We start from the raw sequence: 24,416 nt of genomic DNA on the forward strand, positions 1-24,416 counted from the left end.
CCAATAAATTCAGCAATAAAGTTTTCCTGAGATTAAAAAGAAATTCAATCTTCTTTAAATTCACCTTCTTTTTCTTTACACCTCAAAACTTTTTAATTCCCAAAAACATTTGCTGAGACACAAAAGTGACTCACCCATCTATTAGGAATAACGTAATTTTTCGTTGTAGAAATGTATTACCAGTTTTCCTAGAGGAAACAATGCTTTCTCACTTTAATACGTGTGTGGTTTTCTCCCCCATCTAATCAGCTAATACTTTTCAAAAGATCTTTTTAATGCTTAAATGAAAGGATTCCACATCAGAGACCTGACCTCCCTATTAAAGTATGTAAAGGAAACCCTAGGAATGTAAAATCCATTCAAAGGGAAATCACAGGTAGCTTATTATACAATGCATTAAGAAAAGGAGAAAAAAGCTTCATAAGAACTGCACAGAATTTGGTAAAATTATACCACAAAAATACAAATTGATCTTAAGTATAAAGAAACAAATTCATAGCCAAAAACTTATTACAAAAGTGCTTTGTGGTCAGCCAGGAGGGGAGTCTTTATGAAAAGCTTCAGAATTTGTCACTTTTTCAATCAAAATTTCTGATTACAGCTTTATGTTAGGAAGGCCAAAAAAAGAACAAAACACACATTTTTCAATAGATTTAAAAACCTGAAATTTTTAAAGCTAACTTTCAATATCAGAAAAGGTAGATTTTACAACAGACAACAGGAGTAGAATGAAGTAATAAGAGTAATAATAGATACTAATATAGTAATATATTATATATGTAATATAATATATAATTATATATAATATATAATTAATATATAATTATATATAACTATAATATGTAATATAGTAATATATTATAGTAATATAATAATAGTAATATAGATACAAATACTTTAAAAAAACAAATTAAGATTTTTAACATACCATGAACATGGTTCTGAAGTTCTTCAAATCAGTCAAAAAGTCTTCCACAGACACCTTCTTCACATCGATGGCATAGTACCCCATTATATTCTGGTATAACTTGTCCATGTTTTCATGTAATTTTGAAAGTTTCTCATAGTGTTCTTTTGCACTGATAACAAAGCTGTATGTTACAGTTAAGGTATTCTAAAATTTACAAAGTAATGTTTTAGGGGAAAAAATCCTATAAGTCCAATGTTTTAATTTAATTGTTAGCCATTATTACATATCTTCAAAATGCCAAAATTAGCTCTAATAGTTAACCATTCTTACAATTCAATCTACACTGTACAGTGATGAAATCTTAAGTGTGCTTCCTAATTAACACTGGCGAAGTTATCAGAAAAGTTATTTATATATTTAATATTTCTCTTTTACAATTAAGTTCAAGGAAATTTTTCTTCCAATTTGTCTATCTTATCAGATCATGCAATATGATTTAAAATTATAGTTCAGTAGTTTCAATGATATTGAAATCAATAACACAGGCATTTTGCATAGCAGTTAAAGTGGACAACCTGGGGTCAATTTCTAGCTCCTGCACTTGGTAGTATTGTGCCTGTGGACAAATGCCTTCATTTCTCTGTGCCACAATTTCGTCACCTGTAAAATGGGATTAATAATAATAACATCACTTATAGGGCTGTTGTGAGGACTAATGAGTTAATACATACAAAGTACTTAGAAAAATAAATGGCATTTCATCATACATATAAATACTTGGTCTTACTATTGCCCACTTATTCAATTTAAGCTCTACTTAAGGTTCTAAAAGCAATAAATTTTTTGAGTTACATTAAAAACTTCTTATACTGTGTAAGTAAATTCATGTTTTAACTTCTTTGGAAAATTGGTATACAATTTCTTCTATGAATTACATGATTTAAAATTATGATTACGTACACACACAGAAATGTTCCTTTCTCACTTATTTATGACAATTAGTTGAAAGCACACTGAGACGGAGAAGACTAACTTTCTGTGAATGTGGTTGTGGCATTAGAACACATTTTCTCAACAAACAATAGAATTTCCTTTGTGGTGTGACAGATTGTTGCGGTAGCCAGATAAAAAATCTCCATACTACATTCTGAAAAGATGACTCTGCTACAGCATCAGTCATAATTATCTATGGCTCTTTTAAATTGGGACATTAAACTTACTGAAGTCATTATATTGTCTCTAACACAAAAGGATAAACAGATATTAACACATTTTTTCAGAAGTCAGAAAATAAGAATAACTAGACTCAGACTGAGAGAACGAAATAAAAAAATGGAATGCTTATGTCTAAAAAGAAAAATTTTCCACAATTTCAAAAAGACATGGTTCCTCTGGTCAGACCATTCTCCAGCAGAGGATGAAATAAGGAAAATGATCCAGGCCCTTTGTTTTGAAAACAAGAATGAAAGAAAGAGGTAGCACTGCTGCCAGATACGTGGTGAACCTGGGGCAATGAATGCTGCTCCCACAAGGAAACAAGGCATCCCCATCAATCACCTGTACCCATGTCTATGGTCAATCCACAGATTACATACTGCCGTTCCATGCCTGTTTTTTTTTTTTTAATACTATGCTCTGCTTAGTTAAATATATAGTATTTTAGAAGAATAGACTAGAATGTAAGGAGTCTAGATTCTAATGCAAGAGGTGACTTTGATTTTTTTTTCTAATAAGCTTAGAAAATCTATGGATCTTTCTTTGGCTAGTTTAAACAGCAAAATGCCTCCTCATACTTTCTAAGAATATAGATCATAACAGTACCAGTGGTCGATGCATTTATATGTAGCATCATTTTTTAATCCATCATTTTTAATCCCTGTTCATTTTTTAATGAACAACAGATTTTGTATTAGTAAAATCACAAAATCATAAGAAATTATAATACAGTCACACGTTTCCATATACTTTGTCTCGTGAAACATCCATATTTGTGAAATGCTGTACGTAAATTTATGTAAATAAAAATCACATTTGAAATGCATTCAGAAACTATCATTAAATGGAACATATGGTGATTGATTTGTAACGCGCAGTAAGTATCCCTTCATTTACCTAGCAAATTCAGAAGTCAACATTGGTTTATATATTCAATCTATAAACTCTCACCTAAAATTTATGTCCCAGATAGAGACTATATCCACATGGATTATTTATATATCCTTATCTCCTGCCTAAAAGAGGAATCATTTTCTGCCTTTGCTTGTCCAAACCTATCATTCCAAGTTTGGTTCAATTCTTCCTCTTCCATGAAGCCACCTTCTCTAATCTCTACAACTATGAGTGATCATTTCTTCCACTGAATATATAGCACTTTTAGTCCAGGTATCTCTGTAATGAAGTTCTCTGTTTTCCCTTCTAGTCCAATCCCCTAGTAGTGTTTTGTTTTTGCCATGTGATCACCTGTGATTATCAGCCCTTTCTCTACATGTTGTATTAAGTCTAATCATCTGCAACTACATTGGTACCAATGACTTATTTCACCCTACTGTCATCACTCAAACTTCGGTGGGAAGAGTAACAGGTCTCCTCAAAAGTCTGATGTAAGTCAAGGAACTTCTCTTCATAAAATTGCACATATACACATTCACACACACACACGAACACATACAATTTGGATGTAATGTTAAGAGCTAACAGAGTTCCTAAAAATTAGTTACCCTGGACAACAGGTTGCACTACTATGGTGGGTGTTTCCAATTGTATGGTTATACAGCTACTCCTTTTTTGCCCTTATCACCGTTTATAGGCTTTGAGTTTTAATAAATATGAGTAATTTTATTCTAATACCTGGGAATATGCCCATTCACAGGAATCAGTCTGGCAAATAGGTTAAAATAAGGCTCTATTATTCAATAACACTTTTTAAGATTGTAGATTAAGAATCAAAAGTTAATGACATATCAGAAATATGCTTGAGCATACTTAAATAAAATAGTAAAATTCTATTAAATGATGTGATGGGAAAGAAGACTTAGAGCCAAAACGATGGAAATCGCATGGTCTTGTTTTAACAGCTAGAGAGTTTTATAAGTTAATTGTCTTATCATTGTTATCTACAAAACAATTTGTTCCCAAAGGAAAGTAAGTAGAGCTTTAAATAAGTGGAATTACCCACAAAAATGGTAAAATTGTGAGTGAAATGAAACAATTCTGGAAATAGCCAAATAAATTCTCAGAAGTTTAAAATGACTATTTGATAGAATGGAATAAATGGTTACCTTAATGAGGCACTCTACATCATTATTGCTGGGTACTTTCTCATTAACAGATGGGGGAACATTCAGACAAAAAAATCATCATTATCCAAAAGAAACAAACAAACACAGGTATTCTTGTGCCAACTGTTAAACTCCAGCTAGAAGTTAATGCCCATATCCATAGTAGTCATAAGGCTTTATTTTTTTCCCCAGAAAATTCTATATTTGTAAAGAGCTTTAGAAACATAGGTGAGCTATACAACAAAATTAAACTTTGATAAAATTCATTACAGAAATATTGATATATATTCAACTACTTGATATTTTTGTAAAATCTATTTTCTTTTCCCTTACCAGGACTAAGGCCAAATTCTGATTAATTTCTACTTGAACAAGTATAATTTTCCCATTTGAAGGTACATGACAACCAGATCTGTGTTCACACACATTGAACCACAAATGTTTAGTGTTGGCCAAATAAGTAGTCAGAATGAGATGTGGGATTTAATTCCTGGTTAGCAAGTACTGTTCATTCCCAAGCCACCCAGCCACCCAGCATAAATTTATTCTAAATGTAGAATAAATCTACATTTATTCTCATGTTTTGCCCCCATTATTGCACCTTCCCCACCAAGGATGTCTATTACTTCCATTAATCATCTTATAAGGACCAGCTTCAATCAGTCCTACAACGTTTATAGTAAAAACATTTTTCTTTTTTTTGCAGTACGCAGGCCTCTCACTGTTGTGGCCTCTCCCGTTATGGAGCACAGGCTCCGGACGCGCAGGCTCAGCAGCCATGGCTCACAGGTCCAGCCGCTCCGCGGCATGTGGGATCTTCCTGGACCGGGGCACGAACCTGTGTCCCCTGCATCGGCAGGCGGACTCTCAAATACTGCACCACCAGGGAAACCCTGTAGTCTAAAACCTTTTATAGATCTTCTTCAGTACCCAGGATCCGGCCAGCCAGCCAGCCAGGTGGGCAGCCAATCTATAAGTAGTCACTAAACACCACTAAGTACCACTCTTCTAGACATGAGGAAAACCAGTAGTTAGCTAGGTAAACAAAGTCCCTGCTTTCATGAAACATGAATTCTAGAGTGTGGTGACAGGTAATAAAGAAGTAAATTAATGAGATATTCAGACAATAATAAGCATGATGAAGAAAACAAAAGTTTGTGTGTGATACTGTATACAGTGACAGAGGCTAATTTATGCTGTGTTGTCAGGGAAGTCCTGGCAGAGAAGGTGACAGCGACTGAAGCATGACTGTCAAGAAGCCATGAACACGACGTTATAAATGTAGTAAGACTTCTAAGAAGGAAGAGATCATCATAGACTTGAGGATTCATAGATGATGAGGAGAACGATATATATTTTTTTAACATCCTTGCTGGAGTATAATTGCTTTACAATGGTGTTAGTTTCTGCTTTACAACAAACTGAATCGGCTATGGATATACATATATCCTCATATCTCCTCCCTCTTGTGTTTCCCTCCTACCCTCCCTATCCCACCCCTCTAGGTGGTCACAAAGCACCGAGCTGATCTCCCTGTGCTATATGGCTGCTTCCTACTAACTATCTATTTTACATTAGGTAGTGTATATATGTGCATGCCACTCTCTCACTTTGTCCCAGCTTACCCTTCCCCCTCAAGTCCATTCTCTATGTCTGCATCTTTAATCCTGTCCTGCCCCTATATTCCTCAAAGCAATATATATATTTTTTATATTCCATATATATGTTAGTATACGGTATTTGTTTTTCTCTTCCTGACTTACTTCACTCTGTATGACAGACTCTAGATCCATCCACCTCACTACAAATAACTCAATTTCATTTCCTTTTATGGCTGAGTAATATTCCATTGTATATATGTGCCACATATTGATTAACCATTCATCTGTCGATGGACACTTAGGCTTCTTCCATGTCCTGACTATTGTAAATAGTGTTGCAGTGAACATTGTGGTATATGACTCTTTTTGAATTATGGTTTTCTCAGGGTATATGCCCAGTAGTGGGGTTGCTGGGTCACATGGTAATTCTATTTTTAGTTTTTTAAGGAACCTCCATACTGTTCTCCATAGTGGCTGTATCAATCTACATTCCAACCAACAGTGCAAGAGGGTTCCCTTTTCTCCACACCCTCTCCAGCATTTATTTGTTGTAGATTTTTTGATGATGGTCATTCTGACTGGTGTGAGGTGATACCTCATTGTAATTTTGACTTGCATTTCTCTAATGATTAGTGATGTTGAGCATCCTTTCATGTGCTTGTTGGCAATCTGTATATCTTTGGAGAAATGTCTGTTTAGGTCTTCTGCCCATTTTTGGATTGGGTTGTTTGTTTTATTGATATTGAGCTGCATGAGCTGCTTGTATATTTTGGAGATTAATCCTTTGTCAGTTGTTTCATTTGCAAATATTGTCTCCCATTCAGAGGGTTGTCCTTTCATCTTGTTTATGGTTTCCTTTGCTGTGTAAAAGCTTTTAAGTTTCATTAGGTCCCATTAGTTTGTTTTTATTTCCATTTCTCTAGGAGGTGGTTCAAAAAGGAACTTCCTGTAATTTATGTCAGAGTGTTCTATTTTTCCTCTAAGAGTATTATCGTGCCTGGCCTTACATTTAGGTCTTTAATCCATTTTGAGTTTACTTTTGTGTGTGGTGTTAGGGAGTGTTCTAATTTCATTCTTTTACATGTAGCTGTTGTTCATCATTGTTTGTTTCCTCTTAGTTCTTCTAGGTCCTTGTTAAACGTTTCTTGTATATTCTCCATTCTATTTCCAAGACTTTGGATCATCTCTACTATCATTACCCTGAATTCTTTTTCAGGTAGACTGCATATTTCCTCTTCATTTGTTTGGTCTGGTGGGTTTTTACCTTGCTCCTTCATCTCCTGTTTCTTTGTCTTCTCATTTCGCTTAACCTACTGCGTTTGGGGGTCTCCTTTTAGCAGGCTGCAGGTTCATAGTTCCCGTTGGTTTTGGTGTCTGCCACCAATGGCTAAGGTTGGTTCAGTGGGTTGTGTAGGCTTCCTGGTTGAGGGGACTGGTGCTTGTGTTCTGGTGGATGAGGCTGGATCTTGTCTTTCTGGTGGGCAGGACCACATCCAGTGCTGTGTTTTGGGGTGTCTGTGAAGTATTATGCTTTTAGGCAGCCTCTCTGCTAATGGGTGGGGTTGTGTTCTGGTCTTGCTAGTTGTTTGGCATAGGGTGGCCAGCACTGTAGCTTGCTGGTCGTTGAGTGGAGCTGGGTCTTAGAGTTGAGATGGAGATCTCTGGGAGAGCTTTCACTGTTTGATATTACATGGAGCTGGGAGGTCTCTGGTGGACCAATGTCCTGAACTTGGATCTCACACCTCAGAGGCACAGGCCTGACACCTGGCCAGAGCACCAAGACCCTGTCAGCCACACAGCTCAGAAGAAAAGGAATTAAAAAAGATGAAAGATAAGAAAGAAAGAAAAGAAAAGGAAAGAAAGAAAGCAAGAAAGAAAGAAAGGAAGGAAAGAAAGAAAGAAAAGAAAATAGTTATTAAGATAAAGATTAAAAAAATTAAAATGTAATAAAAAAAGGGAAAAAAAAGAGACAGAAGGAAGAGAGCAACCAAACCAAAAAACAAAGCCATCAATGATAACCAGCACTAAAAAGTATACTAAAAAAACCCCAAAAAACAAAACAAAACAAAAAAACGGACAGACAGAACCCTAGGACAAATGGTAAAAGCTAAGCTATACAGACAAAATCACACAAAGAAGCATAAACATACATACTCACAAAAAGAGAAAAAGTAAAAAAAAAAAAAATATATATATATATATATTAAAAAAGAGAGCAACCAAATCAATAAACAAATCTACCAATGATAATAAAGTGTAAATACTAAACTAAGATAAACATAAAACCAAAAATTAGATGCAGAAAGCAAACCCTAAGTCTACAGTTGCTCCCAAAGTCCACTGCCTCAATTTTGGGATGATTCGTTGTCTATTCAGGTATTCCAGAGATGCTGGGTACATCAAGTTGATTGTGGGGATTTAATCTGCTGCTCCTGAGGCTGCTGGGATATATTTCCCTTTCTCTTCTTTGTTCGCACAGCTCCTGGGGTTCAGCTTTGGATTTGGCCCTGCCTCTGGCTGTAGGTTGACTGAAGGCGTCTGTTCTTCGCTCAGACAGGACAGGGTTAAAGGAGCAGCTGATTTGGGGGCTCTGGCTCACTCAGGCCGTGGGGAGGGAGGGGTACGGAGTGCGGGGCGAGCCTGTGGCGGCAGAGGCCGGCGTGACGTTGCAACAGCCTGAGGTGCACCCTGTGTTCTCCTGAGGAAGTTGTCCCTGGATCACGGGACCCTGGCAGTGGCGGGCTGCACAGGCTCCCAGGAGGGGAGGTGTGGATAGTGACCTGTGCTCGCACACAGGCTTCTTGGTGGCTGCGGCAGCAGCAGCCTTAGCGTATCATGCCCGTCTCTGGTGTTCGTGCTGATAGTCGCGGCTCACGCCCATCTCTGGAGTTCGTTTAGGCAGTGCTCTTAATTCCCTTTCCTCGCACACCCTGAAATGATGACTCTTGCCTCATAGGCAGTTCCAGACTTTTCCCCGACTCCCTCCCGGCTAGCTGTGGCACACTAGCCCCCTTCAGACTGTGTTCACACAGCCATCCCCAGATTTCTCCCTCGGATCTGACCTCCGAAGCCCGAGCCTCAGCTCCCAGCCCCCGCCCACCCCGGCGGGTGAGCAGACAAGCCTCTCGGGCTGGTGAGTGCTGGTCGGCACCGATCCTCTGTGCAGGAGTCTCTCCACTTTGCCCTCTGCACCCCTGTTGCTGCGCTCTCCTCCGCGGCTCTGAAGCTTCCCCTCTGCCCACCCCCTGTCTCCACCAGCGAAGGGGCTTCTTAGTGTGTGGAAATTTTTCCTCCTTCACAGCTCCCTCCCAGAGGTGCAGGTCCCATCCCTATTCTTTTGTCCCTGTTTTTTCTTTTTACTTTTGCCCTACACAGGTACGTGGTGAGTTTCTTGCCTTTTGGGAAGTCTGAGGTCTTCTGCCAGCGTTCAGTAGGTGTTTTGTAGGAGATGTTCCACATGTACATGTATTTCTGATGCATTTGTGAGGAGGAAGGTGATCTCCACGTCTTACTCCTCTGCCATCTTGAAGGTCTCTTGAGCAGTATATTTTAATCTGAGTCTTAAAAGTTTATTAAGAATGGGTTAGGGCTTCCCTGGTGGCGCAGTGGTTGAGAGTCCGCCTGCCGATGCAGGGGACACGGGTTCGTGCCCTGGTCCGGGAAGATCCCACATGCCGCGGAGCGGCTGGGCCTGTGAGCCATGGCCGCTGGTCCTGCGCGTCCGGAGCCTGTGCTCTGCAACGGGAGAGGCCACAACAGTGAGAGGCCCGTGTACCGCAAAAAAAAAAAAAAAAAAGAATGGGTTAAATGGAAAACAGGTGAGAGAGAAAGCAGAAAACAGGCGAGGGAGGAAAGAAGAGTAATTCAAAAGAAAAAAATCTGCTCTTACAAATCACTCAATTACACAACTTCCCACTCTTGCAAATGGACCATGTATTATACTAGTTTACATCTCACCCATTCTACTCTTCTATTTTACTCCTAACCACAGTTCAATTAAATAAAAATGTACTAAATTCGTTTACCTGAAAAATGCTGTGCTTTATGCAGTGTGGAATATAGATATAAGTAAGATGCAAGTCTTTCTCTCAGTTTTAGCATCTGTGTAGTAATTTCAGGGGCATCCAAAATATTGTTATACAGTGTAACCACAAAAAAGAAAGTGTGAAAATAAAGTGCGATAACAATGAAGAAATTTAAAGACTATAAAATGGAGAAGAGTCAAATAACGTGTCACATAAGTTGTGTGACAAATACAAAAATATAGAAATGTCTAGCAAAATGATTTTTTCTAAGAGACTTGGGAGAGGGGGTAGGATGAGGTAAAAAGAGAAAGGTAAAGGCTTGTGCAAGGAGAATTTCAAGGGTGATGCTCTAGGATCTATTTGTTATTTTCCTCAAAATAACATATATTCCAGAATGTAAAGGTCAGAAGAAATGAAAAAGCATCACATGACACCAATCCTGGCATTTTCCTAATTTTCTCACTGATAAAGAATTTAATAAGTGTGTATACCTCACATATAATACTTTATATATAACAATATTGGTGACCCTACCACAAAACACATTACACATTACACATTTTCAAGCAAATATTTACAGTGAAACTACTCTACTCTAATTATACTTTTGACCAGGCTTTGCAATCGAAAAGTAACATAATTATTACTAAAAAGTCAATGTGATATATATGAAATAATTATGCATGCCTTTTAAAGAATGTACTAAATTTGTATTTTTTAATATTAAGAAGTGTATGTAAAGAAAGCAGTACTTGCAGAACAAACACATAGTATACTATAGTTGAGTGCTATCCATGAAATTTCATTTCATAAAATTATAACAAAATTGTGCACTATCGTTTAAAACAATTCAGTTAACAGATTAAAAGTTCACTAAATCATGATTGTTTAATGTAAATATCTATTTGCAAAAATGCATCCTTAACAACTTAGATAACACACATATTCTTTCAGAATTTGTTGATGATCCAAACATTTGATATGTGCTTCAGCTAATAAGCACTAATACTTAAAACACAAAATTCCAGTGTTAACAACTCAAACTTTAGTTAAACACATTTTTATTCATTGTGCATTTAGTTTCCAAATTCTTCCACTTTCTAAGATGTAAGAAGCTCACAATTTGTCATTTTAATAAGATCTATATAAATGCATTTAATATTCAAAATCTAACTTGTTGTCAGTCCTAATTAAAGTAAACAAAGCTTTGCAATGAATGAATTAAATTACTTTGAAACTAGTATGTCTAACTAAGATGAAAAGCAAACGAGTACAATCTAATCTCAGCAAAGAATATTTATGATTATAAGCTTTGTCAATAGCAAAGTGCACCAACTGTTCATATATCTGACTTCCAAGAGATACATGAATGCTAATCAGTTCATTAGAGGCTTCTAGGTTGTGATATTTAGCGACAGGATGTAGGAGCTTTCTTGTCCATGGAGTGTAATTTTACTCAGAATGAAAAATTGTTTCCAACAAAGCTTCATCCTTCCTATTTCTGATTTCCTGCTCATTGCTTTTTATGAGCTACATACCTTTCAAGAAGCTGACATCATTCAGCTTCTGTGTCATATGAACACAAGAATGCATAGGTCCTGAGATCATCTGCTGAGCAGGATTCTACCACCTTTTTTCTAAGCTCAGAAATTTATCTCAGGTCCTATGTTCCAGGTAACTGAGCTTCATAATTAGTACATGTACAGTATATTACCAGAAACTGTATGCAAGCAAAACCTTTTATAAAATGCTTTCTATCTGTAGGGAACAATAAAAAGTGCCTTGGTGAACAGTTCTTAATGATTACAATAAATTGTCACATATGAATATTTTAATATGATAAAATTGGGGGGGAAGCTAAGAATGATGAATCTGATACAATTCTGCAATAAGAAATTTTGTTTAAAAAGCATACTTTGCCAAATTAGAAGGTGTGGCAAATATATATTTGATGGATAAACACAGACTTTAGTTTTAAAAAAACAACCTTCTCAAATGTATTGATAAAGGCATCCTGCCTAATAAAAGAAGAAACTGGGTGGGTAGGAAACATATGAAAGGAAACAAACACATTAGCCTGAATTGATTGTTGTTGGAGTGCATTTTTATGATATTTCCCAAAAGAGACAGTGAAGAAAGCTAAAATTGAACTAATTAACAATTAAGCTGAAAGTATATAATACAATAAAATCTATGACAAGCCAGGTAATAATTTTGTGATTTGCCATATCTCAGTGGAGAAGAGATAGAAAGAGGAAAAGTAGTTACTTTATTTCAAGTATCTCAGTTTAAAATAAAATATTAGGAGTATCTATTTATAAAAGCTCAGTTAGAAGTGGGTTATCCTTTCATATAGAATTCTGAAGTCCATATGGAATTTTGATAATGCATAGTAGTAATACTTTATTAGAAGGCAAAAGATATCTAATTTCACAGAATGGTTTGGAAAGCAACTCAACATTAGTTTCTGGAAATAAAAAAAAAGTTTACTACTTCAATCACTCATTAGAGATTAACTGACAAACTTAGTGAAACCAAAGATAATTGAATTTAAAGGAACCTTAAATTAAGCAGGACACAATCCTAATGCTGTTAGTTATGTATATATGTATATCCACACACACACTTCCACATAAACACACACACACACACACATATTTTGTCAATGTTATTTTGGGTCTAGAGAATACCTACACCAATAGTGATTGGGATAGGTTCGGTTCTGATTTTGGAACCATGTTGTATTTCTAAAGGAGATTTTAAAGTTTCTTGAATATGAGTTAATTTTTAATATATAACAACTCTTGTAATTAAGCTGACTAGTCACAACAGTTTATAAAGTCTTCATCTGTTTCCTAAAACATTTCAAAACTATCTAAATCACAACATGACATTAGATTCAAACTTCCTCAAATTGAGTTTTCCTATCCTTTCAGTTTACCATGAACATCAGAAGGAAATAGGGCATATGGAAGGAAAAAGATGAGACAACATATTATTCATATTGATAAAAAGGAAAAAAAGATTGAAATCAATAAACTTCTATATTATTCTTGATAGGTAAAAGCCTTGATAAATTTCCTTGCAAGAAGGCAAAGGTTAAACCTTCTATAATTTGGCTCTGTAGGGTGATCTATGGTTATGCAAGTATACTTAAAATGTTAAGTAAATCATACTCCTAATTGACTAGTGACTTAAGCTATTTAGATATCAAAGGATATGGACATCTTTGTCACAAACTTATCATGCAAGTCCTCAGGAGGGGGAAAGATTTTCAAATCTTTCTCAAGCTGTTGAAGCTGCTTTCCCATCTGCTTCAAATTCTTTTCCAGGGTTTCTACAGAAACTAAGAGAGAGAATATTATATGCATTAGAAGGACAAAATTATAATATAAAAAAGTAAAACACTCTAGAAACAAAACATTTGTGAAAAACCTTAAAATAATAATAGAAATCCACTAAAATAAATGAAAGATAAATTTCACTTAATTTTTTTATTTTTAAATCCAGAAATGAAGAAAATTTAATAAAAGATTATTTAAAACAGAGATGAAATTGAGGAAAAGCTCACATGTACAAACCACATTTAAGAAATACTTTTTGTTGAAAATCAGAGTCCTTGACCTCTACAAACACAACAAAATAAACAGTCTATTCAGAAAAAGAAGGCAACGAAAGACAATGTTTTTAAAATTAAAACTATTTCAATATAATTTTAGCATTTTTCAAAATCATGACCTTTTGAGAGAGAAAAATAAAATATACATGGAAAACATGGGGAAAGTATGCTCTTTTGTTCAAGGTCTCCCATGACAGGAATGAAAAGGTATCAGGGGTTATTTGAATAACATGTGAAACAAATGTCAAACTTTCTTTAGTGGTACTATGAGGACAATCTGTGTTTATTAACTAATAAAGATTTTTTTGTGTGTACATTCTTTCCCAGTGCAAATCACAAGTGATTCACATACAGCTAAACCCAGGATGGATGGATAGATGGCTGGACGGAAGATAGGTATATTATAATTTTTAATTAACATTAAAATTGAATGTGTTAGCACACCATTGAACAAAATCACATACTTAAAACATTATGATTAAGTTTTCTGATCAAATTTTATTATACACACACATCAAATTTGGGAAACACCTAGAGAAAAGACAAATAAAATCTGAGGAACTCCCATGTAACAAAAAGCACAAGGCAAGCACTGGGAAGGAACATAGGTGGAATATTTTTTTCTGACACCTAATACTTCATTCCAATAGCTATCAATTCTCCAATTCTCCAACACCAACTGGGTGTCTCCCAATTCACTTCAATTCTGACACGCATTGCCTGGAGTTAGCCCAGAACCAACAGGTTTAAGGACTCAGTCCCACAAGACTGCCCTCACTTCACAGGACAGTCACAAGTCCCAGGGATCACCCATACTTCTAACTAATGATAAACTCAAGGGTTCCCATGCCCTCCCCACCAACCCATTTATTTTTTATAATGTGAAAAATTATAATCTGAGTTCCCTCACAGAACTCAGGGAAGTACTTACTATATTGCTACTACAGTTTTTATTATAAAGGATATAACTCAGGAATAGCCAAATGGAAGACATGCATAGGGCAAGGAATGGGGACGGAGGGGATAGCACAGTCTCCATGCTCTCTCCAGGTACGCTGCCCTCCCAGCATATCCCTGTGCTCACTACAGCAGAAGCTCCCTTAGCCTCGTCATTTCAGTCTCATCGAAGCTTCACAGCACAGGCACGATTGAGTACATCACTGGCGATTGGTGACTGAACTGGAGCTCAGAGGGTGGGCTGAAAGTTCTAACCCTCTAATCACATGGTTGGTACCTCTGTCAACCAGTGCCCCCATCCTGAAGCTCCCTAAGCTGGCCCTCCTCCCATCTGCCTTGAGTCATCTCAGTAGCATACAAAATACACTCTCATCATTTAAGAAAGATTTTGGGAATCAGGAAAAAGACCCAATATATAGTTTTTACTCTGCCACATGGACACTGAAGTGCATGTCTGGTCAGAAGGCAGAACTCCAGTACCTGTGAGGAGATATGAGTACATTTTTGATTTATGAGTTGTCACCTTCAGAGCTGCCTAACAGCCTGGGCAGCCCACAGAGGAGACCAGGTGCTTGTAATTGAACATAGAGCTAGCCCAGTGAGTGCTTCTCAGTGGGATGAGAGAAGGGCTTCAGGTTCAGATGAAAGGCTTATTAGGGGATCCTCTGAGCCTCTTCCAACTCATTGGTAGCAGTGGGTCAGGGACTACGTTCTATCACTGTGATATGAAGCAACTTCTCACTGGCTCAATTTCCACATGAGTGAAATAGGAAAAATCTCGCCTCATACCTTTACCTCACTGATATTTCATAAAGATCAAATGCTACGATATAGGATGAAGAATTTTTTTTAAATAAAATGGATTATGAGATGTTACTCATTCTTAGAACTCAGTAAGACATGAAAACCTTAAAGATTAAAGTAAGTAATATTAGAATCTAAGGAAACTTAAAAAACAAATCGTCATCATCACCATCATCATCATCATCATCATCATCATGCCAGGAACAGTGTTGTAGAACTCAGGCTAAAAAGAAAAGTTGCTAATTTCAAGAGCAAAATGTTTGGGATGTTAGGAAGCTTTGGGGCATATTCAAACATTTAAGGTTGACATCATGAGTAAGAAGGTTGTCTTAAAAAATGGTTCTGTGGGGCCTCCCTGGTGGCGCAGTGGTTGAGAGTCCGCCTGCCGATGCAGGGGATACGGGTTCGTGCCCCGGTCTGGGAGGATCCCATATGCCGCGGAGCGGCTGGGCCCGTGAGCCATGGCCGCTAAGCCTGTGCGTCCGGAGCCTGTGCTCCGCAACGGGAGAGGCCACAACAGTGAGAGGCCCGCGTACAGAAAAAAAAAAAAAAAAAATGGTTCTGTGGCTACTCTACAGATGGAAATCCCATTAAGCTATTATTTAAGCTTCATCAGCACTATCTGATTACATTTATATATTATAGTTAAGAGAATTTAAGTGTGATTGATCAACTTTTCACTGCTGGTTTTTAAATGAAGACCAAAGCACAACTGAAAGAAAGAAATGTGTGTGCAAGTTCTAGGAGAATAAAATATAATCCAGTGTTTGGGGCTATCTGATGGGTAAAACTAAAGAGTATTTAAGAATTTCTTTGGTGTTTTTCCTTTTCAGCAATTATGTTTACAAAGATAGCACCTTTATACATCCGTGAACATAATTTAGCCATACTTTTCTCATGTGTCAAGTTTTTTGAGGTCAGTGACTATAATTTTTTGTATTAGAAATCCCAATTGGAGCAGAGAATTCTAAATTGTACACCCTCAAAGAAGTGTTAATTTACTGGTGCCTCTGTATCTGACCTGTGTATGAGTTTTATCTTTCAACTTTGTTACATTTCTTGACCAAGAAATTAATCTTATTTTTTATTTTTAATTCCTTTTCATTATTTAGAAGTAACAAAACATAGCCATCATCAAACAGAATTGACTAGATTTTTTTTAAGGCAATTTCAATTTTTGCATTTTACTCAATATTCAATCAGATGGGATGTCCCTCAGTCACCTCAGATACCATGTATCTCTGTCCCCAACTAACTGCCCATCTGTAATCTCCACACGTTAGTGGGCAGCAGAACCATAAATTCTGTTTCCTGTGCTAGAAACCTGGTAGTCTTGACCCTTCCCTCTCCTGAACCCTCAGATCCAAAGGATCATGACATTCCTCGCATTTTACTTGACAAATAGTACCTACTTCCTTGCTAGGTTGAACACTATTCAAGGCATCTGGAACACTTTTCTCTGCCCTCTTCTCTCCTACTGTTTCTCTCAGAGCCATATCCACACTGTACATGGAAGTCTCCAGACAAACATTAATTTAAAGATGTCCCTTCCCTGCTTAAAAACCAGACAATAAATAAACTGCTTACATGACAACATCAGAGTTCCACCCACAACTTGGCTCTACCTCCTAATCGGCCACACTTTACTTCCAAATCAACAGTCCTGCTCGTAGTTCCCTTCCTCCCAAACCCTTTCATCTATTCCGTACCTGATGCTGGAAATACCGTGTCTATTTGCCTTGCCCATTCCACCCAAGTCATTCTTATTCATACTCTACAGTAAGAGTCCAAAACCCCAGTCAGGCCCCTGGTGACGTGCCTTCCCTACCTGTCATACCTGGTAATTATCTCTATCTTTGCAATTACTACACTCTATTACTTTTATCGTTTTATGTGTCTTCCTCTCCCAACTAACTGGGAATTCCTAAGGGAAGAGAGCCATATTTTATTCATCTTTGTACCTTGGGTTACATAACATAGTGCAGATACTCAAATGTTTGTTGAAGGAATGGATTTTGTATTTAACTTTAACCTCTTGAGATAAAAGCATTAAAAATGGGAAAATATAACAGATTAAATATCTAAAACCTTAAAATCCAAGACATAGACTTTTCTTCAAGTGCCTACTTATTATGATAATTATACATTAGAGGTGTGAGAAAAGTTCTGAATAAAAGTCAAAATCACAACCATAAATAGTTAGATTTACAGAAATCATGAAGAGAGGCTCTCTGTAATGTGATGGCCTCTATGATTTACCACGTTAAGATTTCAAATAAAAAAGGAGAAATTGTATACATTTAAGTAATCTCTGTAATTAAATAATAATTGTCTATGAATATCTCCTGGAGGTATTGGTCATTATTTTATAACAAGCTTACTAAGAAATGTCACAGTCATTCTTACATACCATGATACATTACAGGGAAGTTGATTCCTTTAAAGAATGCTTAAACAGCAACTTATTAACAAAAAACTGTAAACATTCAAACTAAATTACCCTCCCTATGTTCCTAGACACAATTGTTTTGTGAGAGAAACTAGGGCCTATAGCATTTCAAGCTTTCAACATAGTGATTTTTCCTAGACGACTGTAATAATAAAGGTATTAATAAAGCTGTAAGAATATTTCACAAATGCAGGTTAAAAATAATAAAATGAATGGACAAGATGGACAAAAACCTCAGGACCATTAAAAGAAATCCCTAACATTAAGTAGGCCTAGAACAAAATCTAAGATCTACAGTATCATTATAACGTTCATTATGTTGACGGAAAAGCATAAAACTGAAGTAAGATGGTAAAAAAAGAAGAAACTCAAAATAAATTGCAGTTTGATTCATAACAGGCAAAGGTGTAAACTGAAAGAAGCAATGCTAAGTGACAGGCTAGTCATCCTCAGCTTGTCTTCTGCTCAGCTTTTCCTTCTTCCCATTGTTCTGATTCTTGATGGAACTCCACATAATAATACATTACAATTTGCATCTCCTAATTAATTTATTATATTGGGCTGGCCAAAAAGCTCATTTGCGTTTTTCCATAAGATGTTACAGAAAAATCCGAATGAACTTTTTGGCCAACCTAGTACTACAGAGGACCCCTGACTTACGTTCCACTTAACGATTTTTCAACTGTACGATGGTGGGGAGAGCTATGCATTCAATAGAAACCATACTTTATACGCTGAATGCTGATCTTTTCCCGGGATAGCAATATGTGGTACACACTTTTGTGATGATGGACAGCAAGCCGCAGTTCCCAGTCAGCCATGCAAGAGTAAACAATCGATACGCTTACAAACCATTCTGTACCCAGAGAACCATTCTGGTTTTCACTTTCAGCACAGTATTCAATAAATTGCATGAGCTATTCAACACCTTATTATAAATTAGGCTTAGTGTTAGATGATTTTGCCTAAGTATAGGTTAATGTAAGTGTTCTGAACACGTGTAAGTTAGGCCAGGCTAAGCTATGAACTTTGGTAGGTTAGGTGTATTCAATGAATCTTCAACTTATGGTATTTTCAACTTGCAATGGGTTTATCCGGATGTAACATCATCATAAGCCAAGGAAGATCTATACATGCAATGACGGTTTTGCTGTTACCTTTTTTATATGCATCACACTGCAAGGGAATTGCTTATATTTGTTATGGAGTCTGGAGAGAGGACAGGTAGGCAGAAGGCAAGCAGAGGAAATGACAAGCACAACCAGTGAAAGGGCTCCAGTCGGTTCTGCTGACCCATTTCCCTCACTCTTGGCAGAAAAGAAGTAGCCTTGTCCCCTCTGACTATGAAGAGGGTGCTAAAGGCATAACAAACTTTTTACAAGAGAAAACAATAATAGTGGGAGAAGCCTATCTAATGGAAAATCATGTTTACCTATAAGAATTTGAAAACTCCTTTCTGCAAATAAGATGTTCAAGAAAATGGTAAATATTAAAGAAAAGAGGCCCATAATAGAGATGTTTGTAACAATATTCAAAATATTCCCTCAAGATAATGGTTTTGGGCGCACGTTTGTGGGAGGGAGGTGTGGCTGCTTTTAATGTGTCCCATGATAAATATTAAGGATAGACTAACTCACATGCAAATTATGAGATGAGTTTTCATGTATGGCTATTGGAGACCATGCAGCCTAACAAGTCCTGGACTGCATGCATATCTCTAAACTTGAAAAATTCCAAATTTTTTCTCCTGCTTAGATCTTTCCCCTGAACTCCAACTGCCCGTTGAATATCTTTACTTAATATTTAATAGGCATCTTAAACTCACATTTTCAAATTGGAACTTATCTTCCTTCTGGAATCTGCTCCTGCACCTCAGTAAATGACTGGTGTTATGACTCCTCTCTTTCCCTCATACCCCACACACCCAATCACAGAGTAAATGCCGTTGATTTCTACCTTCAATGTAGGTGCATTGCCTAAATCCTTCTCACCTCCCTTGCTACAACCTCTTGGTCCCAGCCAACATGCTCTCTCCCCTGGATTATTCTTACAGCATCAACCTCGTTTCATTGCATCTGCCCATTGTTCCTCTACATTTTCCCCCAAAGAAGCAGCCAAAGCAATCCTTTGAAAATGCAAGTCAGATGTCACTCTTTTGCTCAAAGCCCTTCCAATGGCTCCCCATCTCAGAGCAAAGTCAAAATCCTTATAATGGCCAATAATGTCCTATTGGATCTGCTACCTTTCTGACTGTATCTCCTATTATGCCCTCCCTCCCCCTCCCTACCTCTGATCCAGTCTCACATCCATATCTAGGGCTTAGGCACCTGCTCTTCCCTCTGCCTAGAGTGCTTCTCTCACATACCTTGTCATGCCTCCTCACTCCTTTGTCAGGCTTTCACACAAAGGCCTTCACTATGGGGCTTTCTCTGACCTCCCAACCTACATTCCAAAAAACAAGCAAACAAACAAAAAAACACCTGGCTTAGGAGTCCACAGCTAACCACCTGACATAATATACATTGACTTCTTTCTTTGTTCTGTATCCACTACCTGAAACGTCAACTTCAAGAGAGTGGAGACTTTTTCCTTTGTGTTCATATACTACTCTATCCAGTACCCCAAATGGAACCTGAGACAGAAGAGGCATTCAGAAAACAACTCATGAAATACTGAATGAATGAATCTTATGTAAGCCACTGTTACTTTTTTTTTCTGTCACTCAAAGTCAGTCTAATCCTTATTCTTTTTTGTTTGGTTGTTTTTTGTTTTTTGTGTTAGTCTAATCCTTATTAATACAAGTGCCTAGGACAGTGTCTGCCATGCAGCAAGAGTTTGATAAACTTTTTGGAAAGAATTCTTTCCTTATAGGGTCAAAACATCAAAAACTATTAATGAGCACTAGTTCTTTTTTTCTGTAAAATATGTAGTTTGACAGACAGCTACTGAGAAGCTGCCATCAAGGTGATAGACATATTTACATGACACAGGGTCTCCCAACTGATCAGTTTTAAATCTTTGCTTCTGAGGACAGAGGAGAAGATTATCTAAAAAGACATTTTCTTTAGGTTTTCCTATAAAGGAGAGTAAACATCTGTTTAGATGTTTCTATTACTTCTATCATCTATCTTCAGTATTAGTTCATATTTCTATATGGCATTCCTCAATAATTCTGGGCTGATAAATTTGATTTTCCATAACAGGCAAACACCTCCAGGAAAAAAATAACTATAAGTTGTTGAAGAGTTGCTGGAGACTAGTTGCTTTCAAAGGTTGTTTAGTAGTAGGAACCCTTTTTCAAAAGAAATTTTACATCAAAGTTCAAAATATGAATTAAAAATAGTGTCAGGCTGAAGCACAGAAGGGTAAATAGAATCCATTTTCCATATTCCATTCCTTATGCTATTATGTCCAATTGGAGAAAATGCATTGAGCTGTACATTTATGATTTGTGCAATTTCCTATATGTATATTATTATCTAATTTTTAGAAAGTACAACAGTTTTTCAATAACACAAATCTACAGAATTCTTGGCCTTGTACTCTAAAGCTTGCATGATTTTTAGGCAAGACAGTTGGAATCCGTTCAAACAATTTTCGAGAATATATATTAAAATTCCATAATAATATATTATATCCATGTTTACTTGCATCATTAATGACAGCATAGGCAGATGTGTGTAAACAAGGGGCAAGACGGGAATAAAGACACAGACCTACTAGAGAATGGACTTGAGGATACGGGGAGGGGGAAGGGTAAGCTGTGACAAAGTGAGAGAGTGGCATGGACACATATACACTACCAAACGTAAAATAGATAGCTAGTGGGAAGCAGCCGCATAGCACAGGGAAATCAGCTTGGTGCTTTGTGACCACCTAGAGGGGTGGGATAGGGAGGGTGGGAGAGTGGGAGTGAGGGAGACGCAAGAGGGAAGAGATATGGGGACATATGTATATGTATAGCTGATTCACTTTGTTATAAAGCAGAAACTAACACACCACTGTAAAGCAATTATACTCCAATAAAGATGTTTAAAAAAAAAGAAATAATCACTGAAAAACAACAGCAACAACAACTACAACAAATGTAGAGAATATTTACATAGTGCTTACTAGGTGCTACATACAAGCTTTATAAATATGTACACATACAAACCTATTTAATCCTCACACCAAACCTTTAAATTAATACTACTATTATCCCCATTTTATACATAAGAAAACTGAGTCCTAGAGAGGATAAGAAACTCATCCAAGGTTATTCCTCTGGCAATGGGCAGAGTTGGGGTTTGAACCCCAGGTGTCTAGCTCCAGAGTCCATGATTGTAATAATAGCCTCTCCTGTAATATAATGACTCTATCACGTTTTTATTTCACCCAATGAAATCATTTATTGGAATTACTGTGATTGTCACTGCCTGTCAATAAAAACTCCTTAAATTCAGCGGCATATTATGAATTTCAGCTTTAACTGCTTCAGTATTTACATATGATGATATAAGAAAAAGGTATTTCACAGCTCATCATCAACAATAACCCTTAAACACCAAAACATTTCACAACATAATATAAACGCTTTCTATATATAAAGCTAACAGTGCAGTTACCCTTAACTATTTCATAATACTCAGATGATGGTGCTGCCTCCATGCACTTATAGGAGTGATGACAAGGATGAATGGAGTGGGTTGAATAGTGTCCTCCAAACTCCATGTCCACCCAGAACATCAGAAAGTGACTTATTTTGAAACAGGGTCTTGCAAAGAGAATTAGTTAAAGATCTCAAGAGGAAATCATCCTGGATCTAGGGTGGGCCCTAAATCAAGTGATTGCTGTCCTTAAAAAGAGATGTGAGGATACAAAGACATGGAGAAGGAAGCAATATAAAAATAGAGGCACAGGGATGCCAAGGATTGCTGGCAGCCACTAGAAGCTTAGAGAGAGGCATTGGATGGTTTCTCCAGAGAGACTACAGAAGAAACCAATCCTACCGACACCTTGATTTCAGATTTCTGTATTCCTGAACAGTTAGAGAACAAATTTATGTTGTTTAAAGTGACCTGGTATGTGGTGATAGTTTATGGCAGCCCTAGGAAACTAAAACTACTAATTCAAGATTTTGCAAGCTATATAAACACAGTCTGGTTTGGGGAAGCAGTTGGCAATTCTACCTTCAGCATCTTATCAGCTCCATGCCTCTTCACCCAGTTGGTTACATGTCAGTTTTGTGAGCAATGAGATTCAACAGACAGCCATAACTGTGTTTGCTCCATCCACTGCTTAGGTTTCTTTATAGTATACAGATTTGTTATGTTAAGCTATCCTTCAAAATGCTGGGAAAATTTCTTTCATCTACCTGGTTTGTAATTTCTCACTTCATGTTGCAAAACTGAAGTGCAGTAAATACTGCTTCCCTGCCAGCAGTCTAAGAAAGCTCCAAGACCTTGGTCGTCACTGTTGATTCTGTCCTGTTACTTGATGTTAGCTATGGCTCATAGGTGACACTGATAGAACTATTCAAATAGCTATTTCAAATATGTGGCTGGCCAAAAATCTGCAAACACTGTAAACTGTTAGTTTCTTGAAAAGATTAATGCTGTATTGATGCCACTTTCAGTCTGCTAACCTCCAAAAAAGATACAGAGGTCTTCCTGGTGTGGTTTTCTTCTTCATCATCATCTATCAGCCCAAGCAGCAGCCAATTTAGGAAATGTTCCTAGCTCAGTAGCTCAAAAAGCAATCTTTAGCTGCAAGTAGTTCCTCCATGCCAGTGTTCTTCAACGTCACTCTAAAGAATCCTTATTCCTTCTAGAGATTTTGGCCATGTTCTATCTATATTCCTTTCTGCTGCCTTCCAAAATAGTTTAAATTTGAACCATAAAATAGTGTAATACAACCTTATCACACTCAGGTCTCCAATTTAAACTTTTGATGCCAACTCTACATAGATAATCCTTGGAAATAAACTGGCAGGACTTAAATAAAATGTTGCTCATCAAACAACTTGGACCTAGTGGCTCTTTACCAGTACACTGCACTCCCAGTACACTATAAATATTTTTCATAAATCCTGCAATTACCCTGTGAATGGTTCAGTTATATTTTATCATACCTTTTTATGTTAAAAGTGTTAATTTGCTGAATGTAAAATTTTATATATATAACCCTTTTAGTAAGTATATGGAAACCTACATATGAATTGTCTTTTAAAAAAATTATTTTTAAATTATATTTAGCTTGTAGTAATATTAAAATTGTTTTACAGTCCCTGAGTATATGTATTAGATGGCTACAGAGAGTCAAAATAGTTGAGATATAACTACATAGGAGTCATAAACTAGCTTTCCAGACATAGCCTCTTACTCTTCATCTATATGTGGAATCAATGGGACAGAAGTAGGAGACATCAAATACTTTCACTATTTCCACAGGACAATGAAAAAAAAGGTAAAACCATCTATTCATACCTCACGTTTAGAAAACTGTCAACAGATAGTTCAGAGTGTTACTAGTGTTTGTTAGCTACTTGCTTATAAGAAAATTACAACTACTGCAGTAGCAAAACAGGGAGAAGTGGTAAAGAAACATATGTAGGGATATAATGAGTAAAAGACATGATAAAATAAAACAAAAACTTAGTACACTTAGTTCAGTGTAAATGAATGCATTCTAAAATAAGATCCAGGAGATGCCACAGATCTCACCCTGAAAATTAAATGTAAATGCTCATGAGTATATTTATTTAGAATGCCTCAATATTTCCTCATACATGT

The 24,416-nt window shown here is 36.8% G+C and overlaps 1 protein-coding gene across 1 annotated transcript in view; it reads right to left on the bottom strand.

Annotated features, from left to right (window-relative positions):
- Positions 1 to 24,416, bottom strand: part of DIAPH3 (diaphanous related formin 3) — a 542,576-nt gene that overhangs the window by 193,024 nt on the left and 325,136 nt on the right. The window contains exons 23-24 of the mRNA XM_082601893.1: positions 13,035 to 13,160; positions 929 to 1,092 (exon numbers count right to left, since the gene is read on the bottom strand). Coding sequence (XP_082458019.1) covers positions 929 to 1,092; positions 13,035 to 13,160 — 290 coding nt within the window. The remainder of the gene's footprint in view (positions 1 to 928; positions 1,093 to 13,034; positions 13,161 to 24,416) is intronic.

This window comes from Mesoplodon mirus, assembly GCF_964341445.2.
Source record: "Mesoplodon mirus genome assembly, chromosome: 17".
Classification (NCBI taxonomy): Eukaryota; Metazoa; Chordata; class Mammalia; order Artiodactyla; family Ziphiidae; genus Mesoplodon; species Mesoplodon mirus.